This window comes from Quercus robur, chromosome 7 (genome assembly GCF_932294415.1).
Source record: "Quercus robur chromosome 7, dhQueRobu3.1, whole genome shotgun sequence".
In the NCBI taxonomy this organism is placed as follows: domain Eukaryota; kingdom Viridiplantae; phylum Streptophyta; class Magnoliopsida; order Fagales; family Fagaceae; genus Quercus; species Quercus robur.
Window position 1 is genome coordinate 37,682,777 of NC_065540.1, and position 26,221 is coordinate 37,708,997.

Here is a 26,221-nt window from a genome sequence, read left to right on the forward strand (position 1 = left end):
GATTTTTTATTTATTTTTATCTTTTCTATAATCTACTGATTTCAATGTAAAATAGTCTTATATGTCTTCCTGAGCTAAAGCTCTGGAAAACTTTCCTGTATCTACATGAAATAATCTGGCAATGCAATCAGGTTTCAACAGTATAACTAGCCCCTTTGCTAATTCAAAACTCAGATATATCCATTTCCCACACCAGTAGGGTCAAGTCACTGCAAAGAAACAAGTTATATGTTTTGTTCCATTATTGACTTACATTGTCTGGAAAAAAAAGGTAAAACATATGATATGCCCAATCCCACAGGATGAAGTAGTTAGTGCCTTCCATTTGTCAAATGCCCGAAATAAGTCTAGCATTTCGAATATGGTTTTTTACGGCGAAGCCTTTGTTTAGGAAGTTCATGCAAATCCACAAATTTTGTTTTCCGTTGCATTTTTGCTGGAGCAGAACAAAGAATAAGAAAAATTCAAAGTCCATGTAAGAGTGAAAAGCTATAATTCCCAAACTGAAAAAACCAAAAGACAGTGGTACTATACAAACCATTCTCAGCTTGTTGGTAACTAGCTTGAAGTTTCCTCTTTGTAGCTTTCAGTTTTGCTTGGACTGCAGCATCATCTAAAAGCCTAGATTTCTGGAAGAAGATCGTGGATGAGATGGAGATGGAGGCTTGAAGTTGAAAACTGCAAAAAGTTCATAGTCATGATACTTACTTCTTGTTCACTGGTTGATGGGCTATTATGGATTTTCTTCTTGTTCTGGAACTCTATTTCGTTATTGACCTTTTGCTCCAAATTCAAATTATGAGTTCTTCCTTTCTTAGATATAGTATTTGATGTTTCAGTATTACTAGTTAATTTAATGACAGATTGTTGCTGTGTCAGATGGTGCTTCTTGTCACGGATAGGTATAGTGGCCTCCATGGGAAGTTGTGAGTTATGCTTGGTACTATTTTGGTTTCCTAGCAGGGGTTTTGTTCCACTTTCAAGATTCTTGTCATACTCCATGTTGAGTTCAAAATCTGCAAAAAACATAACATACCTAAAATTTAAGTTCCAAAACAAGAAGCTATACTGAATAAAACTAAGGTTTTATAACTAACTTCCATCGTCATCGATCCCATCAAAGAACTTTGCATCAGGCCGGTTAAAAAGCACAAAGAATCAGCTTTCAATCAGTAAATCACCATAAAATCCAAAACTATAATCGAACCTCAAAAGCTAACAAAAAACTGTGACACAGCCTCAAAAGCTAACAGAGCCTATACCTGTGAGAGCTTTATTGGAGTTTTTGATGCAAAGAGAGCCCCTTCATCCAACGGAGGAGAAGGGAGCCCTTCCTCATCAAAAACAGTGGAAGGGTTAGAGTCTACAGGACCTTCTGCACAGGAAACATTAAGAAAATAGTTATAAAAGTGTAAATTGAAGGAAGGATAATTGAAGAGGAAGACATTCTATATATAAACTCTTAGTTTCATTACCGGCAATAATTGCTGCAGCATCAAGCCACTCGTTTGTCATTATCTTCCAACCACTGGAATAAACGACGGCAATTAGATTCTAAGAGATGTTTCACCAATGTAGACAATGGTTAAAGCTGCTAATAAACTTGAGATATCACACATCTCTAGGGCTTAAGATAAATCGTAAACCTCAAAAGAATTTCTTCTTTCTACGCTAATTTCATCATGTTGATTTGAGATGGAAAGCATCAAACACACTCATGTAAATGCTACATATGGCAGCATGTAAAGGAAGTTTTTTTTTTTTTTTTTTTTTCCCCATAAGACCCTTTCATCAATCACCACTGTAAAGTTATGCCATCTTTTCAACTAATCATTTTATAGCCCTATAGGCAAAACATTACCATTAGTGAAAATCCATACAAACAGTAAGAAAAAATTGTTAGTTTAAAAGTTTATTCTATGTTTTATACTTGTATTACTCTTTTACAAGGTAGTTTCAAAGTTCTTTCCTAAAAATTCCAAAAATGGACATAAATCATCCAACTCTTCTGGAGCATACTAGCACCCAACCTCCAGCCTACCCCAATACACAGGTCATAGGATGAGATGATATAATTAAAAGGTTAAAAAGCTTCTAGAAATATTTATATTTCCCAAAAGTGTATTTGTCAGGTACATTGTATGTGTAGAAATTAGACCTGAAATCTTAGAACAGAATAACATTATTGTGTCTGTTCTTATTTCTTCATATCTTCAGTAAAAAGGTATATTCGAAACATTACAATGGGGTTTGAAACTCAGCCATCCCTCTAAGTTGCATGTATCAAACTAAAATCTTAGCAAATGAAGAATTCATTAATTTTGATTTCAATATATGTTTAACAGCATGACGAGTCAGAGCTCAATTGTCCATGTCGTTCCATGCATGAGATGAGCACTCAACATTTTTAGAGTGACATTGTAATATTTTCCTATATTGGTGTTTGTGTATATAATATCAATAATTAATCGAATAACATGGAAATGCAAATGAAACACGTCTGTTCAAGCAACTTCACGAAAGCAATGAAATGAAAAAGAGAAGATCTGTTTAATAAAGAAGGATAATGATGATAGAATACATTCCAAATGCTGCAGTATCCAATTACCGTCAAATTAGGCAAATGAGTTTCTTTCCATTATCTTTTATCATGTAACATTGAAAGGCAGTCAAGATTATTTTGGGCATTTGAAAAATATTGCCATCAGGTTTGAAAAATTATCTAAATCAGTGTCACCTTATTAAAGTAGCTGAAGTTCATATTATCCAAAGCATATGTCTCAGTATGCCTTACACCAAATAGTATATGCTTCATAATTCCTTGGAATATATAGCATAGCCAAGTACATTCCCTGGAAGCTTGCAGAGCTATGCTGCTATGCCTCAAAAAAGCTGATCTGTTATTTTTTTGCTATAAAGCAGAACTTGAAGCATATGCTATAGATCACATTTCAAATACTAATGTAAGTAATGCAACTCAAGTATATCATATTTGTCATATCTGTCGAAGGAAATGAATGTACTGTACTAATAAAAAATAACTCAGCAGACGTGGCAAGAAGATTTTTAGGTCAATAAAAGTTCAATAATAAATAGGGTTCCTGGTGATGTCTGCCACTACATTGTAGATCAGTAATTACTAAAGAGGGGGATGTATGATCTTGGAAACTAATAGTAGAATACAAAACTGAATTGCAATGTTTATAAAATTTCGCTATAATTACGTAACGAATTATTAATAATTCACATATAACATTAAAGATACCACTTTAAGGTTCAACAAGATGGAAACAGAATCTTCATTATCAATATATTCTAGATAGTATAGCAGCATTAAAATCAAAACAGTTTCAAGTCACTTGTTTACGGATGACTATCAATGTAAACAGGCAGTAGCTAGAGGCAACAGATTCGTACTTAATAAGTGTCTGTATAAACTTTCTAATCTGTTTTGACCTGTGCCTTCGAAGAGCATTAACCGTTCTTCCTATATTTGTGGCCTGAAAGGAAGGAACTTGATCATAAACCCACAAGCTCAAACATATAATGTCATAGAAAACTTTATTAACCTAATTAGTTGAATATACAATTGTACGAATGAAATATAATTTTGACAGAGAAGCATTTCCAAGTGATTGAAACCAATATAACATGAAAGATAACGTTGAGTGATTCTCAAGAATGGTCTTATAAAGCTGAGAAGACATAATTTCACTAAACTCTTAAATGGGCACGCACGTGAAGCACTAAGTAATTTAAGTGCTCTAAGAAGCAAAAAGATGATTAGAAAAGAATGCAAAATATGCTGAATGTATCACTGCCAAGGGATGAAGATGCAACTACCCTGTCATAGATTTAAACTGCTTCTGAAAGACAATGTTAGTAACAAAAGATCTTAACAGTTCAAGCATCTATACATAGAAAAATAATAATAAAAAGAAGTCAATAAATTCAGTTGATTGAGGAAGAAATAACTCAATGAAGAATCCAAACAGTTCTTTAGTGCAAGTTGAACTTAATTTGAGCTAGCTATGTTTCATATCAGTGTTTCTGGACACAGGATCATTCACGAATAATAAATCTTTTTAGAGGAGAGTAAGACATTTGAGACACTGATTTTCCATGAAACTCAAAAGTAAAATATTACAGCACGGCATTGACTATTAAAGAATTGTACAGTGAGATTTTATATTTGACTTATTTTATGTGCTATAGAAGGAATGATAGATAGAAACAAACAGAACTTTATATAATAGGTATATAGAGTGCAATAGTGTTTGGTTCATTTCTATAGGAAGAATAAGTGCGCCATTAGAGATTTAAATTTTTGCAAGAATTGCAAGCTAACTTAATAATGTATTATCTAAATGATGATTGGTATTCCTTGTTTGTAGAGGAAAACCATCATTAATAACTGAAAATGGACTCAATTTTTACCTGCAGAACCTCAACAGAATGAACCATCAATTGCAGCTTCCTTAAGGACTCGAGTAATACTGTTTCAGACTGTAGATGAAAACAAAGCACAACTTATTAAAAAACAAAAAGTAAAATCCTAAGTTATTTCATTCAATTATACTGTAAAACTGAATTACACCTTCGAAGCAACAATTTATACAAACCTCATCTTGACTATTTTCAAGAATCTCCTTGGTCCTTAAAACCTCTAAAAAAATCTCACTCTCTTCATCAATCTCATCTGTCAATGCCTCCGCTTCGCTGTAACTGTATTTGCTCTCTTGGGTCGTATTCATCTCTGTCTGATCACTACTGCTATCAACCTTACTCTGCTCACTGCCACCAACTTCCAGATCAGCAGCATTACTAGTTAATCTAGTATTAGCCATCACAATTGCATGTTCATCATTGAAATTGCCATTGTTAGTCTCATTGAGCATTGCTAACTCATTGTGATTTTGCCCACAACATTGAGTCCCTGCCTGGCAATAGTAAAGTTTTTCAACAATCTGACCCCTTTGTAACTTGAACTCATTTGGGTGATCTGTGGCTGCCACTTTGATTGCATTTTCAATAATCTCAAAGATACTACAATTCACTCCCTGAAAATAGTCTCTCCAGTAACTAAAGCTTTTATCTTTCATGGTGATAACCTGAGACAAAACATATCGTCATATGGGGATTTCTAGCAGAGCGTTTTAAAAGCTAAAATTAAATACTTCCTGTTACTCTAAAGAATTTCTTTCTAACAATAATGAAATGGAAATGGGTATTCAGAAGTACTCTTAAAAATTTTAAAAAACAAGATGACTAAGTAGTGCTTTTCTGATCAAAATCACATGATTACATACAAAAATTCAAATGGGTGTGCAATTTTTCATACAAAATCGTTGATATGACAATCAGGAATTGCCAAACAATGATTTCAAAGATCAAAACTTGAAGTCACTATATGACATGATACATATGAAGCTCACTATTTTATTCTTTATCTTTTGCATGCAGTTGAAGCATAGAAGACGTGGCCTTCAGATCAAAATGAGAAACTGGACGTGACCAAAAAAATGTACTACTTTTGAGAGAGAAAATGGGAAAAGAGAGGGAGAAAGAAAAGGAAATATATATTTTGTTTTGAGGAGTGATTCAGGAAAAAGACATGAGTTGGTGCCAATAAAAGAAAACTGCCAAAGAAGTTAGAGAAAAATCCACAGAAATTTCAGAGCTTTAAGCGGTTTCGTACAAACCTCTTATCAGCAATGGTGGTTTTCCTTTACTCGCTGTTATGTGCTTTGACATATAATGACTTTACTTTCCTAGTTTATGAAAAATATAGTAAGGAAGTGAAGATGGCAAGAAGGACGTTGGAGGAAGTGTTTCATATTGGAGCTCACTTCTTCCATTGGTGAATCTCTTTCCAGTAAATGCTACAACCATCATAGTCTTACCATATTCAGCATTTGCTTCGAAGATGATATTGGCCCAATTTGTTTAAAATAGATAAGCAACACTTGTATGCATATTGGGAATAATTTATTTAGCTGAAAGTGAAAGCTTTTTATTGAAAATATTATAGATAAAGGTAAAAGTTAGCTAAATAGTACAGTGAGATACATGAATAGTATCAAAAAGTGCAATGAGATCTATAAATAGTAGCAAAAATAAGTTAAAGTTGTAAATAAGCTGAAATTTTCAGCTTATCCCAAACGGACATTATATGCACAAAAGTTTTGACAAACAATTTTAATTGCTAAATTTTTATTAATTCTCATTTGGGTCTATTACTGATATTACCGTTTTACTTACTATTAACTTGTCACTTGAGGCCTTTAAGTAAAGTTTATAGTTTATAGTTTTAATTGTTTGTTTGTTTGTTTTTTTTTTTTTTTTAATAAAAAATTTTCACCATGGTAGTTGTGCAATTTTTTTGATCACCGAAAATGACCAGAAACGGAAAGTAAGGCCCGTATGGTACATGAATTTAAAAATATGTTTTCAGTTTTTAAACAATATTATACGTATTTTCACATATTTTTTCACCCACATGTATTTCCAAAAAAACTGAAAACTGTTGTTTAAACACACGTACAAAACAGGCCCTAAAACTCAGAAGAACCAAGAGATGTCAAAATCCACTTGAGAAGGTATTTCTTATGCCAAGCTTATGCGCCCTATATAAGATTGACATGTGGGTTTCACCCAAGGAACTCGCACGTCAAACTCAAATAGGGAGCATAAGTTGAGGCATATGAAAAATTTGCCACCTAAAGAGTGGGTAACTGAACTAATTTGTGTAAAACAGATACTGCTAGAATTTAGAAGTTTTTTGTTCACTTAATCTTTTGTGAGTGAAAGCTAGTTAAATTTTCTGTAATTAGTATAAATATATATAAATGGAGCTAATTTCAGGAAAAGAAATACTTCCTATGCTCAATATTAGTATAAGACAACTTATTTAATATTAGTTAATAATCACAAAGTTGGATCAGATCCTATAATAACTTCACCATAAAGTTTTTAAATTTTGGCCATTGATTATTAAATGAGTGATTTAGATGATGTAACATCATTTGCATTTATATAAACAATTGAATTAATGATATCATGGCAAAATGTAAACCATCTATTTTTTATTTTTGAGAATCATGTAAACCATCTATTTAATATATGTATAAGTTAGAATTTGAAGAAATATTTAATAGAACTATATATTCTGTGTTTCTAAAAAAAAAAAAAAAAAAACTATATATTCTGTAATTGTTTTTTGTTTTGAGAAACAATATATATATATATATATATATATATTTTTTTTTTGGAAGTGATTTTCAACCTATGACATCTGCTCCTAATAATAGTTTTTTATCATCAGGCCAAGATACTAATCAGTTTTTGGTATAGGCGGAGATTGAATCCCATATCTTTTATTCAACCGTCAGAGTTTACTAGTGAGCTAATTAGAATCCATTGAGAAACAATATATTCTGTAATTGTAAATGATCTAAATCCTAACAAAGTTTACACGATATATATATATATATATATATATATATATATATATATATGAGGCACCAAGCGCCTTAATTGATAGAAGTCCACACCATTTAGAGTATAAAACGTTTTGTAAGAATTTTAAATAATTTCCTTAATTCAAATTAAGAAGGTAACTTCGAAAGGGGTAATGGAATCACTTATTCACATACCAAAAATGACTTCTCACATTGGTAAGCTAATTTCTTGAAAACGATTTTGCAAAATTGTCCCTTAATAGAAGGGTACAAAATCAACATTTAATATATCTAAAATTGAGAAAGATTGACCAATAATAATTCAATCTTATTCTTCCCACCCTCGGAATTCTTAGACTGAGTTAGGATAATATCCATTGACATTGTACTTTTAAAAATGGTATGAAAATAATAGATATGACTTATAGGTGTAGTCTCAAACCTTTTTTAAAATGATATGATTATTTTCTAACAAAATATAGTTGATATAATATATTAAATTTTCTAAATTAAGTTATCTACATTTGTTATTTGAAAGTGTTTTAAATTTGGGTAAACTATATATTTAGTCCTTATCTTATACACCATATTTCAATTTGGTCCTTAACTTTTCAATTGTATTCATTTGATTCCTAACCTTTCAATACCGTGTCAATTTAGTCCCTGCTGTTATTTTTTGGATGTAAATTGATGACGCATCTAATGGCAAAAAAAAAAAAAAAAAAAAAAAAAAATCAGCTTTTGTTAATGTGACAGTACACTAAAATTTTATTTTGGCCATTTGCCATGGCATTAATTTTCATCCAAGATATAATGATAGAGACTAAATTGACACGGCATTGAAAGGTTAGGGATCAAATTGACACAATTGAAAGGTTAGGGATCAAATTAAAATATGGAGTAAAGGATAGAGACCTAATATGTAGTTTACTCCTTAAATTTTATAAGTATTTTTTTAAGGAAAAATATTGAATTTTACATTCAATTATTATATAAGATAGTATATCTTTTAAATAATGTAATGTGTGGTTGAAAATTATTTTTAGTGCTCCTTACATATGATTTTTTTTTTCTATATGTCTTAGATAACTTAAAGAGGTATCAGATTTAAGTAAATCATTCATTTATATAAGAAAAAAAAAGATTTTAATAACATAAGAAAAATGTAATTTTATCAAGAACTTATAAACATTATACTAAAAATGTGACATAATTAGGCCGAATGAACCAAAGTGGACTATAGACTGAAATGGATCACAGTGGACAAAAATGGACCAAAAGGATCAAAGTGGACCAAAATGGACCGAATAGACCGAAGTGGACCAAATGGATTGAATCGGACCGCAATAGACCATAATACTGCACTTATGTGGCTCAACATGAGTGTATGCATAGCAACAATAAATATTACGTTTCACCTTTTAGATATTATATAAATTTCCAAAGGATGAATTGTACTGTTTTGTTTAACCTACCTATAGATACTTGTGAAACTCTACTTTTTGACAAAAGAAGGCTGTCATACCTTTGAGCACCATTAAGAGCCTTCCTTTGTATCAAAACCTTTTTCTTTTTTCTAGTTCTAGGTCTTGATTTTGCACTCACAAGGTGATGGTATACCTTTAACCAAGAGCTTCAAAACCCATGATTATTGAAACCACATCGTTCTTTGCCTTGCATTACAGCATGCACTGAGATCCTAGAACTCTAGCCTCAAGCAAAAATATTGTTGAAGCATTTTAATATTATTTAATAAAAATTGATTAATATTACAACATAAATATAAATATATGAAAAAATATGGAAGACAATGAATTAGTAGAATCTTTAATCTCACATTGAAAAGGAAAGAGAATATTTTATTCTTTTTAATTGTGGTGATTAATGGACTAATATGTATTGATTTAGATATTGTATTAGATTGGATCCTTCTACTTGACAGCCCATTTATAATAATTATGAGTAACTACATCAGGACCCCCTTTTTGAGGCTTGAACTCATTTGGGTGATCTGTAGCTGCCACTATGATTGCTTTTTCAAAAATCTCAAAAATACTACAGTTCACTCTTTATCTTTCATAGTGATAACTTGAAAGAAAATATATAATCAAATGGAATTTCTTGCAGAACATTTTAAAAGAAAAAAATTATACACTTTCTGCTACTATATAAAATTTCTTTCTAACATTCATGAAATGTAAATGGGGGAGAAAATGGGCAAATGCCCATTTCAAAAAAAAAAAAAAAAAAAAAATCCAGCATTTTGTTCTATTTCCCAAACTAATTAGGGAAATGTCTTTCTTTTGAAACTCGATTTTCTCAAAATTGAGTTATAAAAAAAAAAAAATTTCTAGAGCCCTATAGTGGCGTTTTAAGGAGCTTATAGTAATGTTTTAAAGACCTATAGTGGCGTTTTGTAACTCGATCTCCATGAAATCAAGTTACATGCAAATTTTTTTTTTTTTTTTTTTTTTTTTTTTTTTTTTTGCCTATAACTCAATTTCAAGGAGCTCAAGTTTCAAAATGCCACTATATGTCCTTAAAACGTTACTATAGGCTTCTAAAAAACGCCACTATAGGGCTTAACTCGATTTTGAGAAAATTGACTTTCAAAAGAGGGACATTTCCCTAATTAGTTTGAGAAATGGGGCAAAATGCTGGATTGTTTTTTTAAAAAGGGCAAAGGCCAATTTTTTTCCAGTAAATGGGTATTGAGAAGTAGTCTAAACAATTTTGAAACACTATAATACTGGATGACTAAGTAATGTTTTTCTAATCAAAATCACATGGTTGTAAACAAAAGTTCAAATGGGTGTGCAAGTTTTCAGACAAAATCGTTGATATGACAATAAAGAATGGTCAAACAGTGATTTCAAAGATCAAAACTTGAAGTGAAAAAAAAAAAAAAAAAGATCAAAACTTGAAGTCACCATATGACATGATATAAATGAAGTTCACTATTTTATTCTATCTATTTCATGTAGCTGGAGCATAGAAGACGTGGGAGACTAGACGTGACTAAAAAAGTGTACTACTTTTGAGAGAGAAAATGGGAAAAGAGTGGGAGAAAGAAATGAAAAAATATTTTCAGTTTTGAGGACAGGTTCAGGAAAAAGACATGAGCTGTTGCCAAATTGCCAATAAAGAAAACTGCCAAAGAAATTAGAGAAAAATCCACAGAAATGTCAGAGCTTTTAGCGGTTTCTTAAAAATCCTCTTGTCAGCAATGGTGCTTTTTATTTTTATTTTTTATTTTTTTCCATATAACAGTTATAACTAATTAACTATAAGACGTTTACTTACCTAATGTATGGAAAAAAAAAAAAAAAAAAAAGAAGTACGTGTTGAAGATGGGAAGAAGAATGTTGGAGGAAACCTTTCTTATTGGAGCCAAATTTTTTCCCACGATATATATATATATATATGTATGTATGTATATTTTGATTTGTGAGGCACCATTTATAATATGAAACGTTTTGTAATAATTTTAAATAATTTCCTTAACTCAAATTAAGAAGGTAACTTCAAAAGGGGTAATGGAATTCGCTTATTCACATACTAAGAAGACTTCTTACCACCGCGTATTTTTGGTGTGGTGGTCACTTTACAAGTGTTTGTGGGGTGTGGGGGGTAATGACTGAAGTTCAAGTCTCTAGAGGGGGCTTCACAGGGACGGAACCAGGATTCGAACCTGAGGGGGGCAAAGCTTAAAACAAATTTTTTTTATGAAAATAAAAACTAATATCTATTTCATATTTAACAAAATACTACATATAAAATAGTGTTTCTTAAACATTTCAACACATTTATCAAAATGGAACTCGGCACTATTTCAGAGGAGATCCAAAAATATATATATTTAAGGGCAAATTTTAATTTTTCAAATTACATATGTATACCAGTTTTTTTTTTTTTTTTTTTTTTAATTTTAACTGGGGGGTCTATTAGGACCAAAATTTAAAATTTCAACATATATATATATATATATATATACAGCTTTTTTTTTTTTTTTTTTTGGGGGGAGGGGGGGGGGCAATGGCCCCCCCCTGCCCCACTGTAGTTCCGCCCCTGGGGCTTCATACATATATACACTTAAATTAGATTAAAGTAGAATTTCTATCTTGTATTAAAAAAAATGACTTCTCACCCTGGTAAGCTAATTTTTTGAAAATGATTTTGCGAAATTGTCCTTCAATAGTAGGGTACAAAATCACCCTTTAATATCTTTTTTTTTTTTTTGGCTGGGTAATTGTTTATTCGGGGGATTGAACCCCCAAGCTTGAGGTTACTTAAAGAACCGGGTACCACTTGGGCAACTAGGCCCGGTCACCCTTTAATATATTCTAAAATCAAGAAAGATTGACCAATAATAATGCAATCTTATTAGAATTATGATTAAATGATTAAATTTATAATTTCCTAATAGTTTAAGTTTTTAGGAGAATCGGTAATTTAACAAATCTTGCCATTTCCAATAATTAAATTTATCATTTCTTAACAGTTTAAGCTTTTGGAAGAATAGTTAGTTTTAACAAATATTACCATTTTCAGGATTTGATTCCTTAATACTTTGGCATCTGTGAAGAAAAAATAGGTCTTGAAGTTGCTTGAAGAAGTGCAATCGGGGAAATCTTGGCCAACGAAATTTATCTCATTGGGGAAAAAGAATAATTGAATCAGAAAGTTCGCCCGTCCACTCTCTCAAGGCTCGATTGAGCAAGATTATTAGTTTTTTTTTTTTTCAAGGACTAATTGTACTATTTTGTTTAACCAACCTATAAACACTTGTGAAGCTCGACATTTTGAACAAAGATTTGAGCGTCTTAAAATCCTTCCACTGTTTCAAAACCTTTTTTCTTCTTCTTCTTGCAGTTCTTGGTTTTGCATTCACATGGTACACCTTTAACCAAGAACTTTAAAACCCACAATTATTGAAAGAGATTAAATTTAATAGGGTCATGGTGTAAAAGGTCTTATTTGCACCCTCCAATAGGAATGTGACACATCATATTTTTACACATAAAAAAATAATGCATGACACACACACAATCACACCCACATCAACAGATATAGACAAAAATGACAAGGTGGTGGAAGAAAGAAGCCAGTGAGGGCTTTCACGGTACCTCCTCTAGTTAATGCTATTCCTCTCCACCGGCAGTGGTGATGTGATGTGTAACGAATGAATCTTTTTTCGTTGAAGCGAACAACTATGGTGGCGGTGGAGGTGGCAACCCACTTGTTGACGGAGGCGGCAGGATGGGGGTAGTGTCTCATTTGGCTTGAAGGTGGAAAATGAGATTTTTTTTTTTGAGGAACAGTGGAAAAGGAGATTTGGTATCTAAATTAGTGGGAGAAATAATAAAGTACTATTAATTATGAGGCATGATTGTGTGTGGCATGGTTATTCTTTAATTTGCAATAAGTTGACATGGCATAGTGTGATTGGGGGTGTAAAATTGAGGTTTTACATAACTGGATAGAATATGCACTCATATAGAATAGATGGATTTGGACGAAATGCAATAAATTAGTAATTGACTTAATTAATTATTTTTCCACCCCATACGGTTGGTTTTTGAAAAATGCTGTGTGTATAATACTTTTACAATAAATTCTTGACACATTCGTATAGTTGTTATTAGTGATCAAAAAAGTAATTTTAGTAATAGATTCAAATCAGAACTAAAACAACTTGCCATCTAAAATTTGTTGTGAAAATGTTTTGAATGTAACATTTCTCTTAATTTCTAGAATTTTAGATTTCATAATATCAGGACAAATTGATGATCTTTTTAAAGTTGAATTAATTGGCGATATACTATTCCTGAAATCTATTCCTTCTTAAACTAGCTAACCTCAAAAGAAACTTAAGCCTAACTTGTGGCAGAGCCACATAGCCCCCAAAATTTGAAATTATTTCCTTATCCTAATATAGTTACATTTACAAGTAATGTTTAGGAAATATAGCTAGCAATTAACACCTTAAAATCTTTTAAATGCATATATTCTTGTTATTGTAAGTCACTACAAAAAACTTCACTTTTTTTGACCCTCTATTTCCAAGGGTCTCTTAAAAAGGTCTAAACAGACGTTGAAATGTGTGAATAGTACTGAAAATTGTAATTGAAAACTTAAAAACACTGTAGCAAAATAATTTTTAAATATGTGAATAGTACCGTGAGACTTATTTTTAATGAAAAAAGTTACTGAAAAATGAAATTTGTAAGTCCGTGAATAGTACATGATGTGCATTGATTAACTTAAAAAAAAATGAAAAAAGCCAAACTTTACTGTTACTGTTTATTAAACAGTACATAAACAGTAATCACAAATCTCACAAATGCGTGAAAAAAAAAAAAAAAAAAAAAAAAACACAGATGCAGATGCGCTGGGTTTTTAGCCCAATCCAAACCTACTCTAAAACCCTTGAAATAAGCCAATACAACCGTTTTAAAAAAATGCAAACCAGTTTTAGTAGCATTCCCGCGAGAGTTTTGGCTCCAAAATATTACATTTTTTAGCACCACTTTCATGCGACCCTCAAAATAAAGATACTCCAAAATTTTCAATCAACGAAATAAAGCCCATAATTTGAAAAATAAAAGGAGAAAACCATTTCATTTAGTCAGATCTAAAACTCGTGGATTCGTAGCTCTCCAACTCTCTCTCAGAATACTCAAAGGTGCGGTGGTCGACGACTTAGCTCCGGTGACTAAGGCACGGTGGGCAGCGATATCATCTCCGATGACGAGCTAAGGGCATGGTGGTCGGAAATATCATCTCCTCCACTTCTTCGTTCGATTACAGGTCTCTCTCTATCTAACTCTCTGTTTGTTTCCCGAGAAAAAAAATTGAAGTTGTCCTAATCTCTCTCGTTTTCTCTCTGTCATTCTCTTCACTGGTAGAGAGACTACAAAGTATTAGTCCAATTTTGCGTAGTCCTAGTGTTTTAGGGGCTTAGAGAGCAAGTAATAGTATAAATAAGGGGCTAGGGTTTGGAATTGGAATTGGATACGTCGTTTTGGTTCTATTTTCATTTTGCTATGCATTTCCTGGTTCATTTTTGTTTTAGGTCTAATCTGAAGCTTTAGCCTGATTCAATTTTGTATATAAATTCTTTTTTTGATTGTAAGTTTGAATTTTTTTTTAGTAAAATTGATGCATTGGAATTGAATGAGAATGAAATAGCTTTCATTTGGCAATGGTGGCAATTAAAAATCTATTACATTAATTTTTACTTGGGGCATAGAATGTGGGGAGGACTTAAATGGAATCTGTTACCGGTTTTAGAATTTGGTTCACTGCACAATTTCTTGAACAGAGAGAACTGAAATTATATAGATGTTATAGAGAGGACCTTATTTGTTCAATATGGTTAAATTTATATGGAAAGAAGTGCGCCACTTTAGAAAGGGTGTGATATGAATCATGAATAGCTATGATTTATATAATGCCCAAGTCAGGTTTTTCACTCTATCGAATTTCACTAGTGATAGCAACTAGTTTATATGTGGCTGATTTCCAGAATTTATGCTGACTGGATCAATACTCATGGTTGGTGGCAATAATGCTTAACTTAAGTTGCTGCATAACTGATGTTGTTGGAGGCATGATGGATTCTTTGATTGATTTGATGCATCATTACCAAACACAAAAATACATTACACAAGTTTACTTTATCCTAGTTTTATTTATTTTTCCACAACATTGCCTGATGAGATTATTTTGGCAAGAGTTAGTCTATAGCTTTGCCTTTTGTTACTAGTATCAAATGTTGTATGTTTGATTGCTTGAATATTAACTAATACTATGCAGTAGGTAACAATCTAGTGGAAGTTGTCCTCACCATATTCAAAGGACTAAATAATGGTATCCAGTTGGTAAACCATATGGTTTACCAATTGGACGGTAGATGCTGATCATGGTTCAGACGTCCTGAAGTTCCTGATGTCAAATTGCATCTAGAGTCAATGTTGTTAGTTTGAAATTGTCATTATGTGAATTCATTCTTGAAATTTTCTCATAGGAATTTTGGGAAGAAATCGGGCCCCTTTTTACTTTTAAAGCAATTGACCCTCAACATGGTTCCACAATTTCTGTTCTAGAATGTCATTCATTTGCTAAACCTGGTTGCACTAATCCATTTTTCTACTATGAAACATAAGACGTGATTACCAAAATGTTGCTGCTTATGTTGAAGCAATTCCATCTCATCTTGTTTTACTAGAAGCCAGGTAAGAAAAACTGTCTGATGAATTGTGCTTCTTCTATGTTCTTTTAATACATGTTCTGAAGTAACTCACATCCAATAGGTGAAGTTTCATTCAATCCCCTTGAATTAGAAAATTTTCCTTCGTTTTTTGAGAAGAACCATCATTTTATTTTAACTGTAAAATGTGTAATTTTGATTTTATGGCCTGTATATCAGAGAAATTTATTAAGCTTCTTGTATTGTTTTCATTCTTTTGATCAGTGATCAAGAAATCTTCTATGACTTTTGCATATTTCCACTTCAACTCATTCTTTTAGTTTTGTACTTTATTTATTTGTTGAGGACATATTCAGTCATTTGTTTCCCTGCTTTGAGCCTTTGAATCTAGAGCGCTCATGTGCTTTGATAAAGGGGCAAGAGATCAAGATGAGATACAATATAGTATTTTTAATTTCTTATACTTTTTTTTGGGGGGGGGGGGGGGGATGATTGGTATTTCCTTGCACCATTGATCCCATTCTATCCACTATGTCATGCCTTGTACAGCTATCACTCTTTTCGCAGTTGACTAGATTCTATTATTTCTTCTTTTGCAGCTTGCTTGGACCTGCTACGACTTCTATCAGTCAACACCAACAAAATTGGCCGGGGAGAATTATTTCTTTCATTCTGGGCAGGTGATTTATCCCTACTCTTGTGATATACAATGTTTTTGTCTCTGTGTGTGTGTGTGTCTTACACTACATCCATAAATACCTGTTTTAGGACATGATTGTGGGCTTCTACATAAGTAAATGAATGCAATAATTTTCGTTGTTAGTGTTGGTTTGGATTTGCTTATTTACTTGAAGTATTAAGATATGTCAAGGTTTGGGTTTGTTTATTCACTTAAAGCATTAGGATCTCTCCTATTTGAGAAAGTGAAGTTCTAACAAACATGAAACTATAAATAAATAAGTTAAATAAACTTAAAAATGGCAGCAACATAAAGTTGATTGATGACAATGATGCTGCAACAAGGAGAATCCCCTTGATCAAAAAAATGTACATAAGTCAGCTACTAGTTTGTTTTATGCACTTTGGATGTTTGTTGTTAGAATCCCCTTGATCGCCCATTATTTGATATTTACTTATACTATTTTCGGGCTATTCTTGTTGTCTAGTTTCTGATAGTTCTTAGCAGTCACTTCTTGAAAAGTTTATGCTCAGCTTGCCAATGAGTTTCTGAATTGCTGCATTAACATGTATATGCACTAAATAGTAAATACACTTTCTAAATGACCAAATAAATTTTTCACCAAGAAAAAAAAAAAAACTGTTTCTAGTCATAGAAACAGTGGGCTGGTAGATTGTTTCTGGTTCCTCTTTTATCATATCCTTAGAGCTTAAGATCATCAAGTACATTGAAATATTCTTTTATGCAGGCTTTTCCACTGGATTTAGTACTCTTTTCCAGTTGAGGACAACTTAAGGTGTGTCCCTCATTGAAGATTTTTTTAAAAATTTTAATCCAACTTCATTTTTTGATGATTATGTTAATCTATATATCTACCTTTCGGGTCTTCTTGGATTTCTTCTGAGCCAAAATGACCAAGGCTGTTCTTCTATCCGATAGTTTAGAAGCTTCGCTTGAGTTTCCATCGAAGCTCTTGAGCCACGAAGAAGAACTCCATGATGGAGTTGAAGCTGTAGATGCCACTGCCACACCAAAAGCCACTCACACTTACTGACTGTCTCTCTTTTTGTGTGTCTGATTTTGGTCTGTTTAATGATCTTATCTCTTTATGGGTATGCCTTGTTTTTGTTACAGAGTTTAACATTTTTGTTTGTTTTATCATTTTGATCACCATACAATAGAGAAACTATAATGTTTCCCACTTGCAAGTTTTGAATTGCACTATTGCCCTCTTGTTGGTGTGCTCTTTATGCAAATTGAATTTGGGTTGGATTAGAGGCTTTTAGAGCTCAAGTTATACATAGAGACAAACCCAATGTTTTAACAATAATTTGGTGTGCTCTTATCTCTTTGTGTTCTGTTTTTCTGAAAGATTCTGTTTTTATTTATTTATTTTTCTTTGTTTGCTGATCAAGTATACTTGTTATTTGGATTCTATGATAGATTTTATGATCTGGGTATGTTGAAAGATGGACTTTTTTTTTTTTTTTTTTTTTGGGGGGTTTAATATATCTAAGCAAAGATTGTTAATGATTGTGACCCCTGTTCTGGGTTTTGGAGTTTGGATGTTAAATTTGCTTGCTTGGTTAATATTGATCGGGTTAATCTGACTTTTAGATGAGAGTTTACATGAATAGGAGTTTCTCTTTTCATGTTAAAATTCTTTTCTTTTGGGGTTTCTATTGGGTGTGGGATTGGAATATCCTTTTCCATGGAGTATTGGTATTCTTCTCTTCCAAGTTTTCTTCTTTTTGGTGAATGACGTTTCTTTAACCAGCATGTTTTATTTAGATATATGAACTCTGTTGTGTCCTTTTTGTTCTTTTTGAAATTGTGGGTATCTTGAATTTGATATTGTGGAAAGATGTGTAGATATATTTGCAGGGAAATTAACAAACTTTTGGTATCATTCTCTCTTTTTCAGAAACTTGAGGGCACCCATAATGGTTGAAATGTTCAATTGTACTAGTTGATAACTTCTTGTTTTGGAGATGAAGGATAAAATGTATCAAAACTTTTAACTCTTGGACAGATTTGATCTTTGTACAAAGTGTGGTTGTTGATATCTTTCTCTTAAACAATAATTGACATATTGATAGTTTGTATGCGGCTCCTAATTTGTTAATTTGTAGGTTTGAGTTTAGAGATTAAAGAAAGTGTAATTGTAGCAATATATTACTTTTGCTATACATCAATATCATAGCATATCATCTCGACAATTGTGAATTTTTGTGCGTGTATATATATATTGTGCATGATTGTGGTTTTTTTTTTTCTTTTAAATAAAATAAAATCTTATTTTGAGGGTTAAGAGATCCCTTAAATAACCTTATTTATCAAGGGTTGTAAATATAAATATTTTAAATCTTGGTAAAAGGTTATTTAAGGGTTTCTTGACCCTCAAAATAAGATTAGAGCACTTGTTTTGAGGGCCAGGCCTTTAAAATTTCCTTTTCGATGGTATATGTTTCAAAGGTTATCAAGGGTCAATTGGATCCTTAAAATAAAAAATTTCAAGGTTTTTTAATACTTTTTTTAAGGGTTTTGACCCTTGAAAAGTCATATTTGTTGGAGTGAGGATATCTATAAATATATTGAAATAAATTTAGTCACAATCCTTGTCAAATAATTTTGTAGTGATAACTTTTAATTTGTGTCAAAAAGGTCTATGTTGTCAACTGGTGAATGGAAAATTTTGAGTTGACAAACAGAAATTTACAATAATATAGTGACGTTAACGTGGATGCAAAGTGACATTAATTTTAAAAGAAAAAAGAATTTGATTGTGTTTAGGGTGTTTTTACACTTCTTGTACCTTAGATGCGTGTTTTGATGTTATTAAACAATGTTTAACCTAGGCTTTTTCTAAGAAGGAAGTTAGGTATGACGTTCTCGCGAAATGGTCTCCAAGGTCCCATTCTGCCACTGTCAGTTTGTGTACAAACATTGAGTCCAAACTCTAGAGGATGACGCTGCAAACTGGGTTTATTCTCTGTTTTTACCACATAAGGAACATTTCTCCAGTTTCTGCCGCGGAACTAACTTTTCTTAACTTTCTGTTGTGCAGTAAAGTTTTTTGCACTTTTCTGCAACTTGAATGACCTTTCTCCACTCTTTACTGCAGAAATATTTCTCCACTTCCTGCACATAAACAACTCTAAAACCCAAAAAAAATACCCATCAAGTAAATGTTAGTTTACAAGGGTTAGTATATTGTCAAATACTTACATACATATACTTATACATATTCATATATATATATATATATATATATATATATGGTAGAAAAATGATTAGTTCTTATTAAAAGTAATGCGCATGGTAACTAATAATGAAAGCTTCAGCAGAAATAATCATGGGTAAAGGTTATTCATAGCAGGATGTTGACTAAAAAGATCTCAATCCCAACTCACACAACCTTATTATCAAATGAGGCTATAAGGTTATGTGGTTTGAAATGTGAGTTAGAGTAGTCATCCTTTGGAGATTGCAAAGAGTGTTTTTTTTTTTTTTTGAGGGAGGGAAAGGATTCCTAGAGATGCATGCTAATTTTGCCATGTATTTTCTACTTTCTCTCTTCTCTCCAATATCCCATTCTTTCTCTTTTATCTCTTCTTTCACTTTCAACTCACTATTCAGATTTCCTTCAAATGTTTTTCCTTGGTTTTTGTGCTATTCCTCCTACCATTGTTATTGTTCCCATATTCATGGGTACTATTCCTTTTATACTCAAGATCAAGCCTAAGTGGTTTTCCTTTTTTACCCTTGTTTTCACAAACCATTTTGTCCACTGCAGGCATTTAGCCAACACCTACAATGTATTGGCCATTATCTTCTGATCGTGAACAGGGTTCAATCCCACTAGGGAGTTTCAGCCTTTTACAACAAATGGTCTCCCTATTTTGGGTAAAGGCCAATCTCCCATGGTGCCACCTCACCTCTCTTTTCCTAAGACAGAAAAGTCATTGATTAATTCTCTTTGTCTTCACTCTTTAGCATGCATCTGATGGTTCCCACTTACCTTCTTCCCATTTTTGGTAAAGATGCTTTCCTAGCAAGCATATTCCTAAAAGTGGTCTCGGCAAGATACCAAATCTAGGTCATTTCCCCCCCTCCACCAAACCACACTCTCTATACCTCATTGGTCATGAGCCTTACTCCTTTGGATGGTTGGGATGTAGAAGGGCAAAGCACAAACCTTACCTTACTCATCTGCCTTGCCATTTTTGTCTTTGTTAGGTTAAGATAGCTTGACCTCGGTTAATTAATTCAATTACCCAAGTTGATTAATTAGGTTCAATTGCATGCAAATCGTGGAGGCATCAACAAATCACCAAATAAATTATTATATAGTGGAAAATAAATTAACACGGTGATTTGTTGACAAATGGGGAAAATCTCGCAAGGCAAAAATCCCACCGGGTGATTTTAAGGTCACCACTCCCAAGAATTCACTAATCAACAATCAAGCGGTTACAAGTATAATAAATCTTATCAATTACCCTTAGTCTATCTCGAAATACCAACCTACAGTTGAACCTTCGCTCTAATACCCAATTGGATTTGATCTTGTAGTAACCTTGTTTCCCTTGATGCATAAACCTCCAATTTGTGACTAATCCTTCGCACAAATCCCAAGTACGTGACTAACTCTAGCAACTTGAACAGATGTTGGCTGCAAAGTTCTTCACTTCATCAACAATGAAGATCTGGAAGTTCTTGGTTAAAAAACCCTATGGCGTACAAATGCAGTAGCTTCATACAGAGAATATAAGTCTCTTGGTCTTTGTATGCATATTTGATGACCTTTAAAATAAGCCTTATATAAGTCTAGGGTTGTGAGAAAAAAAACCCAAACAAATATTCAAGACCGGGTTGAATTTCAGATCTGGAACTTCTAAAATCTTAATTCTCGATAGATCGAGCTGCTGTCAAGTTATCTATTGAGCTTCACATTAAGTCTTGATAGCAGGCATCTGTTGAGCTATCTATGGAGGCTTAATGAACAATTTTTCTTCACTTGTTTCTTGGACCAATCTTCATGTCTTTAAGACTTGACTTGAATAACATGTTTCTTGAAATACTAAACCTATCTTAGATCTACCCGATTACAAGTAAAGTGCATTTTGTCAAAAGATTAGCCAATTACAACAAAATATGACTCTAACAGTCTTTTCTCTGATTTTTTTTTCTTTCTCATTCACGATTTGTTTGCTGCTACTATTGTTTTTGTTTTATTTCATCGTGTCTCTTATTAAAGGCTAGGTTTGACTTCTCTTGCTCTTATCCTTTTATACAAAAGGATTTGGGCCTTTATGGGCCAAATACTCTTTATTGGATCAAAAGGGTCTTGGATCTAATTCGCCTTAGTTTGCCAAAGTCATTCTACAAAAGATCTGTATTCTATAGAAGATTTGTATTCTGCTATAGATCACTTTCCCTTGCATTTCTTTCTCAGCCCAGGCGTAAGTCTAAACTTTTGTTTATTCTTTATTTCTTGGTCTCCTTGGTGTGGACATAAGGGGGAAGTCGCAACTTAATTTTTGCAATGGTTTAGGAACCATATATATAGCATCTTCTCAAGGAAGAACCTTTGATTTTCCTACTAGAGTATGGGTTCAGAGTTTAGGTACGCTCTTGGGAAGATGTTAGGCACCCAAGATTGTCTAACCCTAAGGTTGGCCTCCCATCATCATGTCTTATGTCTTAACACTATTAAAAACTAATTCAATACTTGTATTCTAAACTCTTTCACACACACACACACACACACACACACACACACACACACACACACACACACACACACACACACACTAATCATGCATCTAACATACAACATGGCATCTTTATCCCTAAGCAAGTATACTTATCGATCCTAAAGCAAAAGAGAGCCAAACCACACATAACCCTAACATTCATCTAACATGGCAACAACCCCAAACATGGTAGCAAGCATATCATCAGGCAAGCAACACATATTATGAACAAGGCATTAACTTCATACACATATATCAAAGGAGGATTAAACAAACAATATGCATGTTCATGTGAATACATGACTTACCTTACTTATCTTGCATCATTTCAGCACTTATGGCATCATGAATGGGCATGTGAATGCATGCTCATGTAATTCAACTAAGATATAAACCCTAATCATACATCTAAGCATGTTTCATCATATTATAAAACCATAACACAAATGCATGAATGTTTCTAATGCATGACTTACCCTTTACTTATCTTTTAGCAACACAACACCTATGGCATTGATGCATGAACATGCGAATAAATGGCATAGCATCAAAGCAAGAAACGAAGATAAAAACCATAATTTGAGCATGTTAAAGACAACAAGCATACAAGACAGAGGCGCAAACACATATTAACATTTGAAAAGGCTTTACCACCGCACTCCCTTGGTGCAATGGTCACTCCACAAGTATAAGTGCTTGTGGAGTGTGGGGGGCAAGGGCCGGGGTTCAAGTCTCCAAGAGGGAGCTTCACACACATATACACTTAGATTAGGCTAGAGTAGAATTCTATCTTGTGTCAAAAAAAAAAGAAAAGGCTTAAAAAAAAGGGACAAAGCATGTGAAACAAACCAAACAAACAACATAAGAAATCTGGATTAGGGTTTCTGGTCAAGTGCCTGTGTATGTAGGATTTAACTTGCGTACACATGCTCATGACATGCGTGCGTAGGACTTTTTCAAGAACCCTAACCCAAAAAATCAAAACAGAAAACAGAGCACAAACAAATAAACCCTAATCTAACTATCTAGCAAGCTCAAAACACAACAGAACTATAAAACTGACCTAAGCAAACATATAAGAACCTAAACTATGCAAAGAAGCAAGATTAAAACTAAAAAGGAAGACATAAAATGAAAAAAAAAGGAAGAAAGAAAGAATACCTTAAAGCAAAAGCTCCTAGACTTGATTTTTTACTGTTCCCCTTAGTCAAATCTATCACAATTCAATAAAACAATTATTAGAAACTTTAAACTCAAAGGATTGGAGCCTAAAAAGGTCCCAATCAAATAAAAATGACATGAGGGTGTTTTGTGAAAAACTCCCTTTTGATTTACTATTTTCTAGTAAATCTTAGGTTTTTCCTGTAGGATTTCTATGTGTTTTGAAAATGTACCATGTAATGCTTTTTATAGTGGAAAAATGGGGTTTGAAACGGCTCTCAGACGATGTGAGATTCATTTCAAACCTCACCCATTATTGTAGAAAACTTGCCTTTTCCATGTTTCTGAAACCCTAGTTGCGTACGCAGAAATGTGCTTGCGTACGCATGCTTTGGCCCACATACATAGGCTGACGCCCACGTACATGGGCTGAGGGCCACTTTGGTATTTTATTTTCAAAATTAGATTTTTGCTAATTTAAAATGTTATATTTTCCATTTTAACACTTCTTAAGTCAATTTGATATCTGATTGGGCTCTAAACTAGCCTTGAGTCTTAGAGTTCGAGTATCATTGGGGAATGGGAGCTCAAGTTGTAAGAGGTATAAAATGTGGTGTCTACACTTGATGGGCCGTTGGGCCTTGCTTTCCATTAGGCTTTCCTCCTTATGGGCATTTGGGTACAAATTTGCAAAAACGGGTATCAACAGAATGCAAGAGAAAGAAAAGTTGTAATCATTTAAGGGAGAGAGCGTAACTTCATGAATAAAAAAGGGAAAGCAAACATTACCAAATAGCAGGCTTTAGATAAGGCTGCGTTGCACAATTCATTTATAAGATATTCTCATGCCTTACTGCCCATATGGATATGGTATTGCTCCTTAGCAGAAATTACCACAAGAGCTTTAGGAACTCCATTAAAGTTTAAAGCTATAATTTCAAGCTTTGGTATTGATTTTTTTTTTTTTCTGCATTAGTCCAGTTTTTAATAAAAATTAATAAATTGACGTAAGCGTTTATGCTAATTAAATGACTGATATTGTACCATATCACTTATAATTTCACATGGAAGAATTATTTTATTTGTGTGTTTGATAGGTTTTAGTCATAAATGATAAGAATTTCTACTACTTTTAGTTAATAGTATCCACATTGAGGGAGTGGTATGAAAAGAATAAAATATTTATACTTTTACTCTTTTTAAAATCCAGAATTTAATTTAAAATCACCTAAATTATATGGAATTATGTAGTTTATCAAGTTCTTTAATGAAGGGTAGCCATTTGGCATAAAGACAATGTGGCTATTTGGTCATGACCATGATTTTTAAGACCAAAATTTTATTATATTGTACATGATTTTTCATTATTCCACCAGCTTCACGGTTGATCTCTCGTGTACTACATTTGTTCTCAGTGTCTGAAATCTGAAGCAGCATCCTATTCCCTTATCTCTTTTTGAGAAAAGATAACCGTGACTCCTATTTTAAGTAGGATCGAACCATATCACGAATCGACATCTAATTTTGCTTTATTACGAGGATTATGAGAAGATAGAATCACAAAACAAAACTTTTTATTGCAAAAGAGCTTATGCCAAACTTGATAATAAAAAAAGTGTAACATGTTTTCTCCTTTCTTTAGGAATGCTGCTGTAAACCATGCCCGTTGGTAGTAGTGTGGAGTAAAAAAATTATCATATAAGAACTCAAATTAAAATGTGATAGATTAGATATTTTTATTAAACTTGTAATTAACACTCTTTTAGAGAATTAAAATAATTATGTATCAATATACATGTTAAGAGTTTTGTAGTTTAATTGGTACCTCTTGGGGTTTTGAATTAAAATGTCTATGATCCGAGTTTATCTCCCCCATTATGACTATTGAATTTATCAAAAAAAAAAAAAAAAGTTATCAAATATGTATATAAAGTGTTTAGTAATTTTCTTTTTTATGTAAACAACTAAATTATTCACAATAAAACTTGTCCTTGGAGATCCTTAAGATGTTCTTAAGATGTTATGTTTTCTAAATTGTCAACATCATTATTTCAAATAGAGTATTAATAGTTCTTAATTTGCACATGCTTAAATTATAAAAAGTTAAATTAATATATGGATAAATAATAGCAAAACATTCAAATTCTTAGTAAAATTAATTGCATTGAATTAATTATCCTTAGTAAAGATAAAACATAGCATTGTTTGTATTTTATTCGTCAATACAATCATGTGTTTGAATTTAATCAAGGAACTCCATGTACTATTCCTAATTTTTTTTCTCATAAAAAAAATGTCAAACTTAGTCGTGGCTGATTACGTATTTTGATGTTTTTTTTTTTTTTTTTTTTTTAAATTTAAATTTAAATTTTTATATATTATATTTTTCTCCAATTGGCTTCTTTTCTTAATTGATGAGGCTTCTCCACATCTTGTAGGTCTCTGAGTTTGAGTTGGGTTCAATCTACTTAAGTTAGAGTTTATCCATATCCCTTAGATAAAACCCATTAGCATGTAAAGCTTTTATTTTATTTTATTTTATAATTTTTTTAACCTATAAAACAAAGATAATTCATAATCAATCACGAAATAACATAAAAATAAAACTAAATATGCAAATATGAGAGTACTTTATTTTTTATATATATTATGCACATTAGTGGCATGGCCACCTGATCCCTTAGCCATTGGTCCATAGGAGGAAACATAACAAATAAAAGCGTATGTCTATCAAATATTAATAACAACCAGCCAGCTGCATAAAAATGAAGGTAGAACCATTAGTTTATGAAAAAGTTTAAGAACACACACTTTGTCATAACTTGCATATGCATTAAGTGGTGAGTGGACATTCATAAATATATTCTAACATAGAGTATATACTTTTCACCCGGTACTAGTGATGGAACCCATGAGTAAGTATTATAATCTAATTTTAAGTAGATATATG

At 32.4% G+C, this 26,221-nt stretch overlaps 1 protein-coding gene across 1 annotated transcript; it reads right to left on the reverse strand.

The window, feature by feature from the left end:
* Window positions 1-347: 347 nt before the first annotated feature.
* LOC126691342 (probable mediator of RNA polymerase II transcription subunit 26b) lies at window positions 348-5,102 on the reverse strand. Its single transcript, XM_050386393.1, has 8 exons — window positions 4,623-5,102; window positions 4,438-4,506; window positions 1,476-1,554; window positions 1,263-1,375; window positions 1,098-1,125; window positions 761-1,016; window positions 539-678; window positions 348-436 (listed from the first exon to the last, which is right to left on the reverse strand). The coding sequence occupies exons 1-8, from the start codon at window positions 5,100-5,102 to the stop codon at window positions 348-350; spliced, it is 1,254 nt and encodes a 417-aa protein (XP_050242350.1).
* Window positions 5,103-26,221: the final 21,119 nt, after the last annotated feature.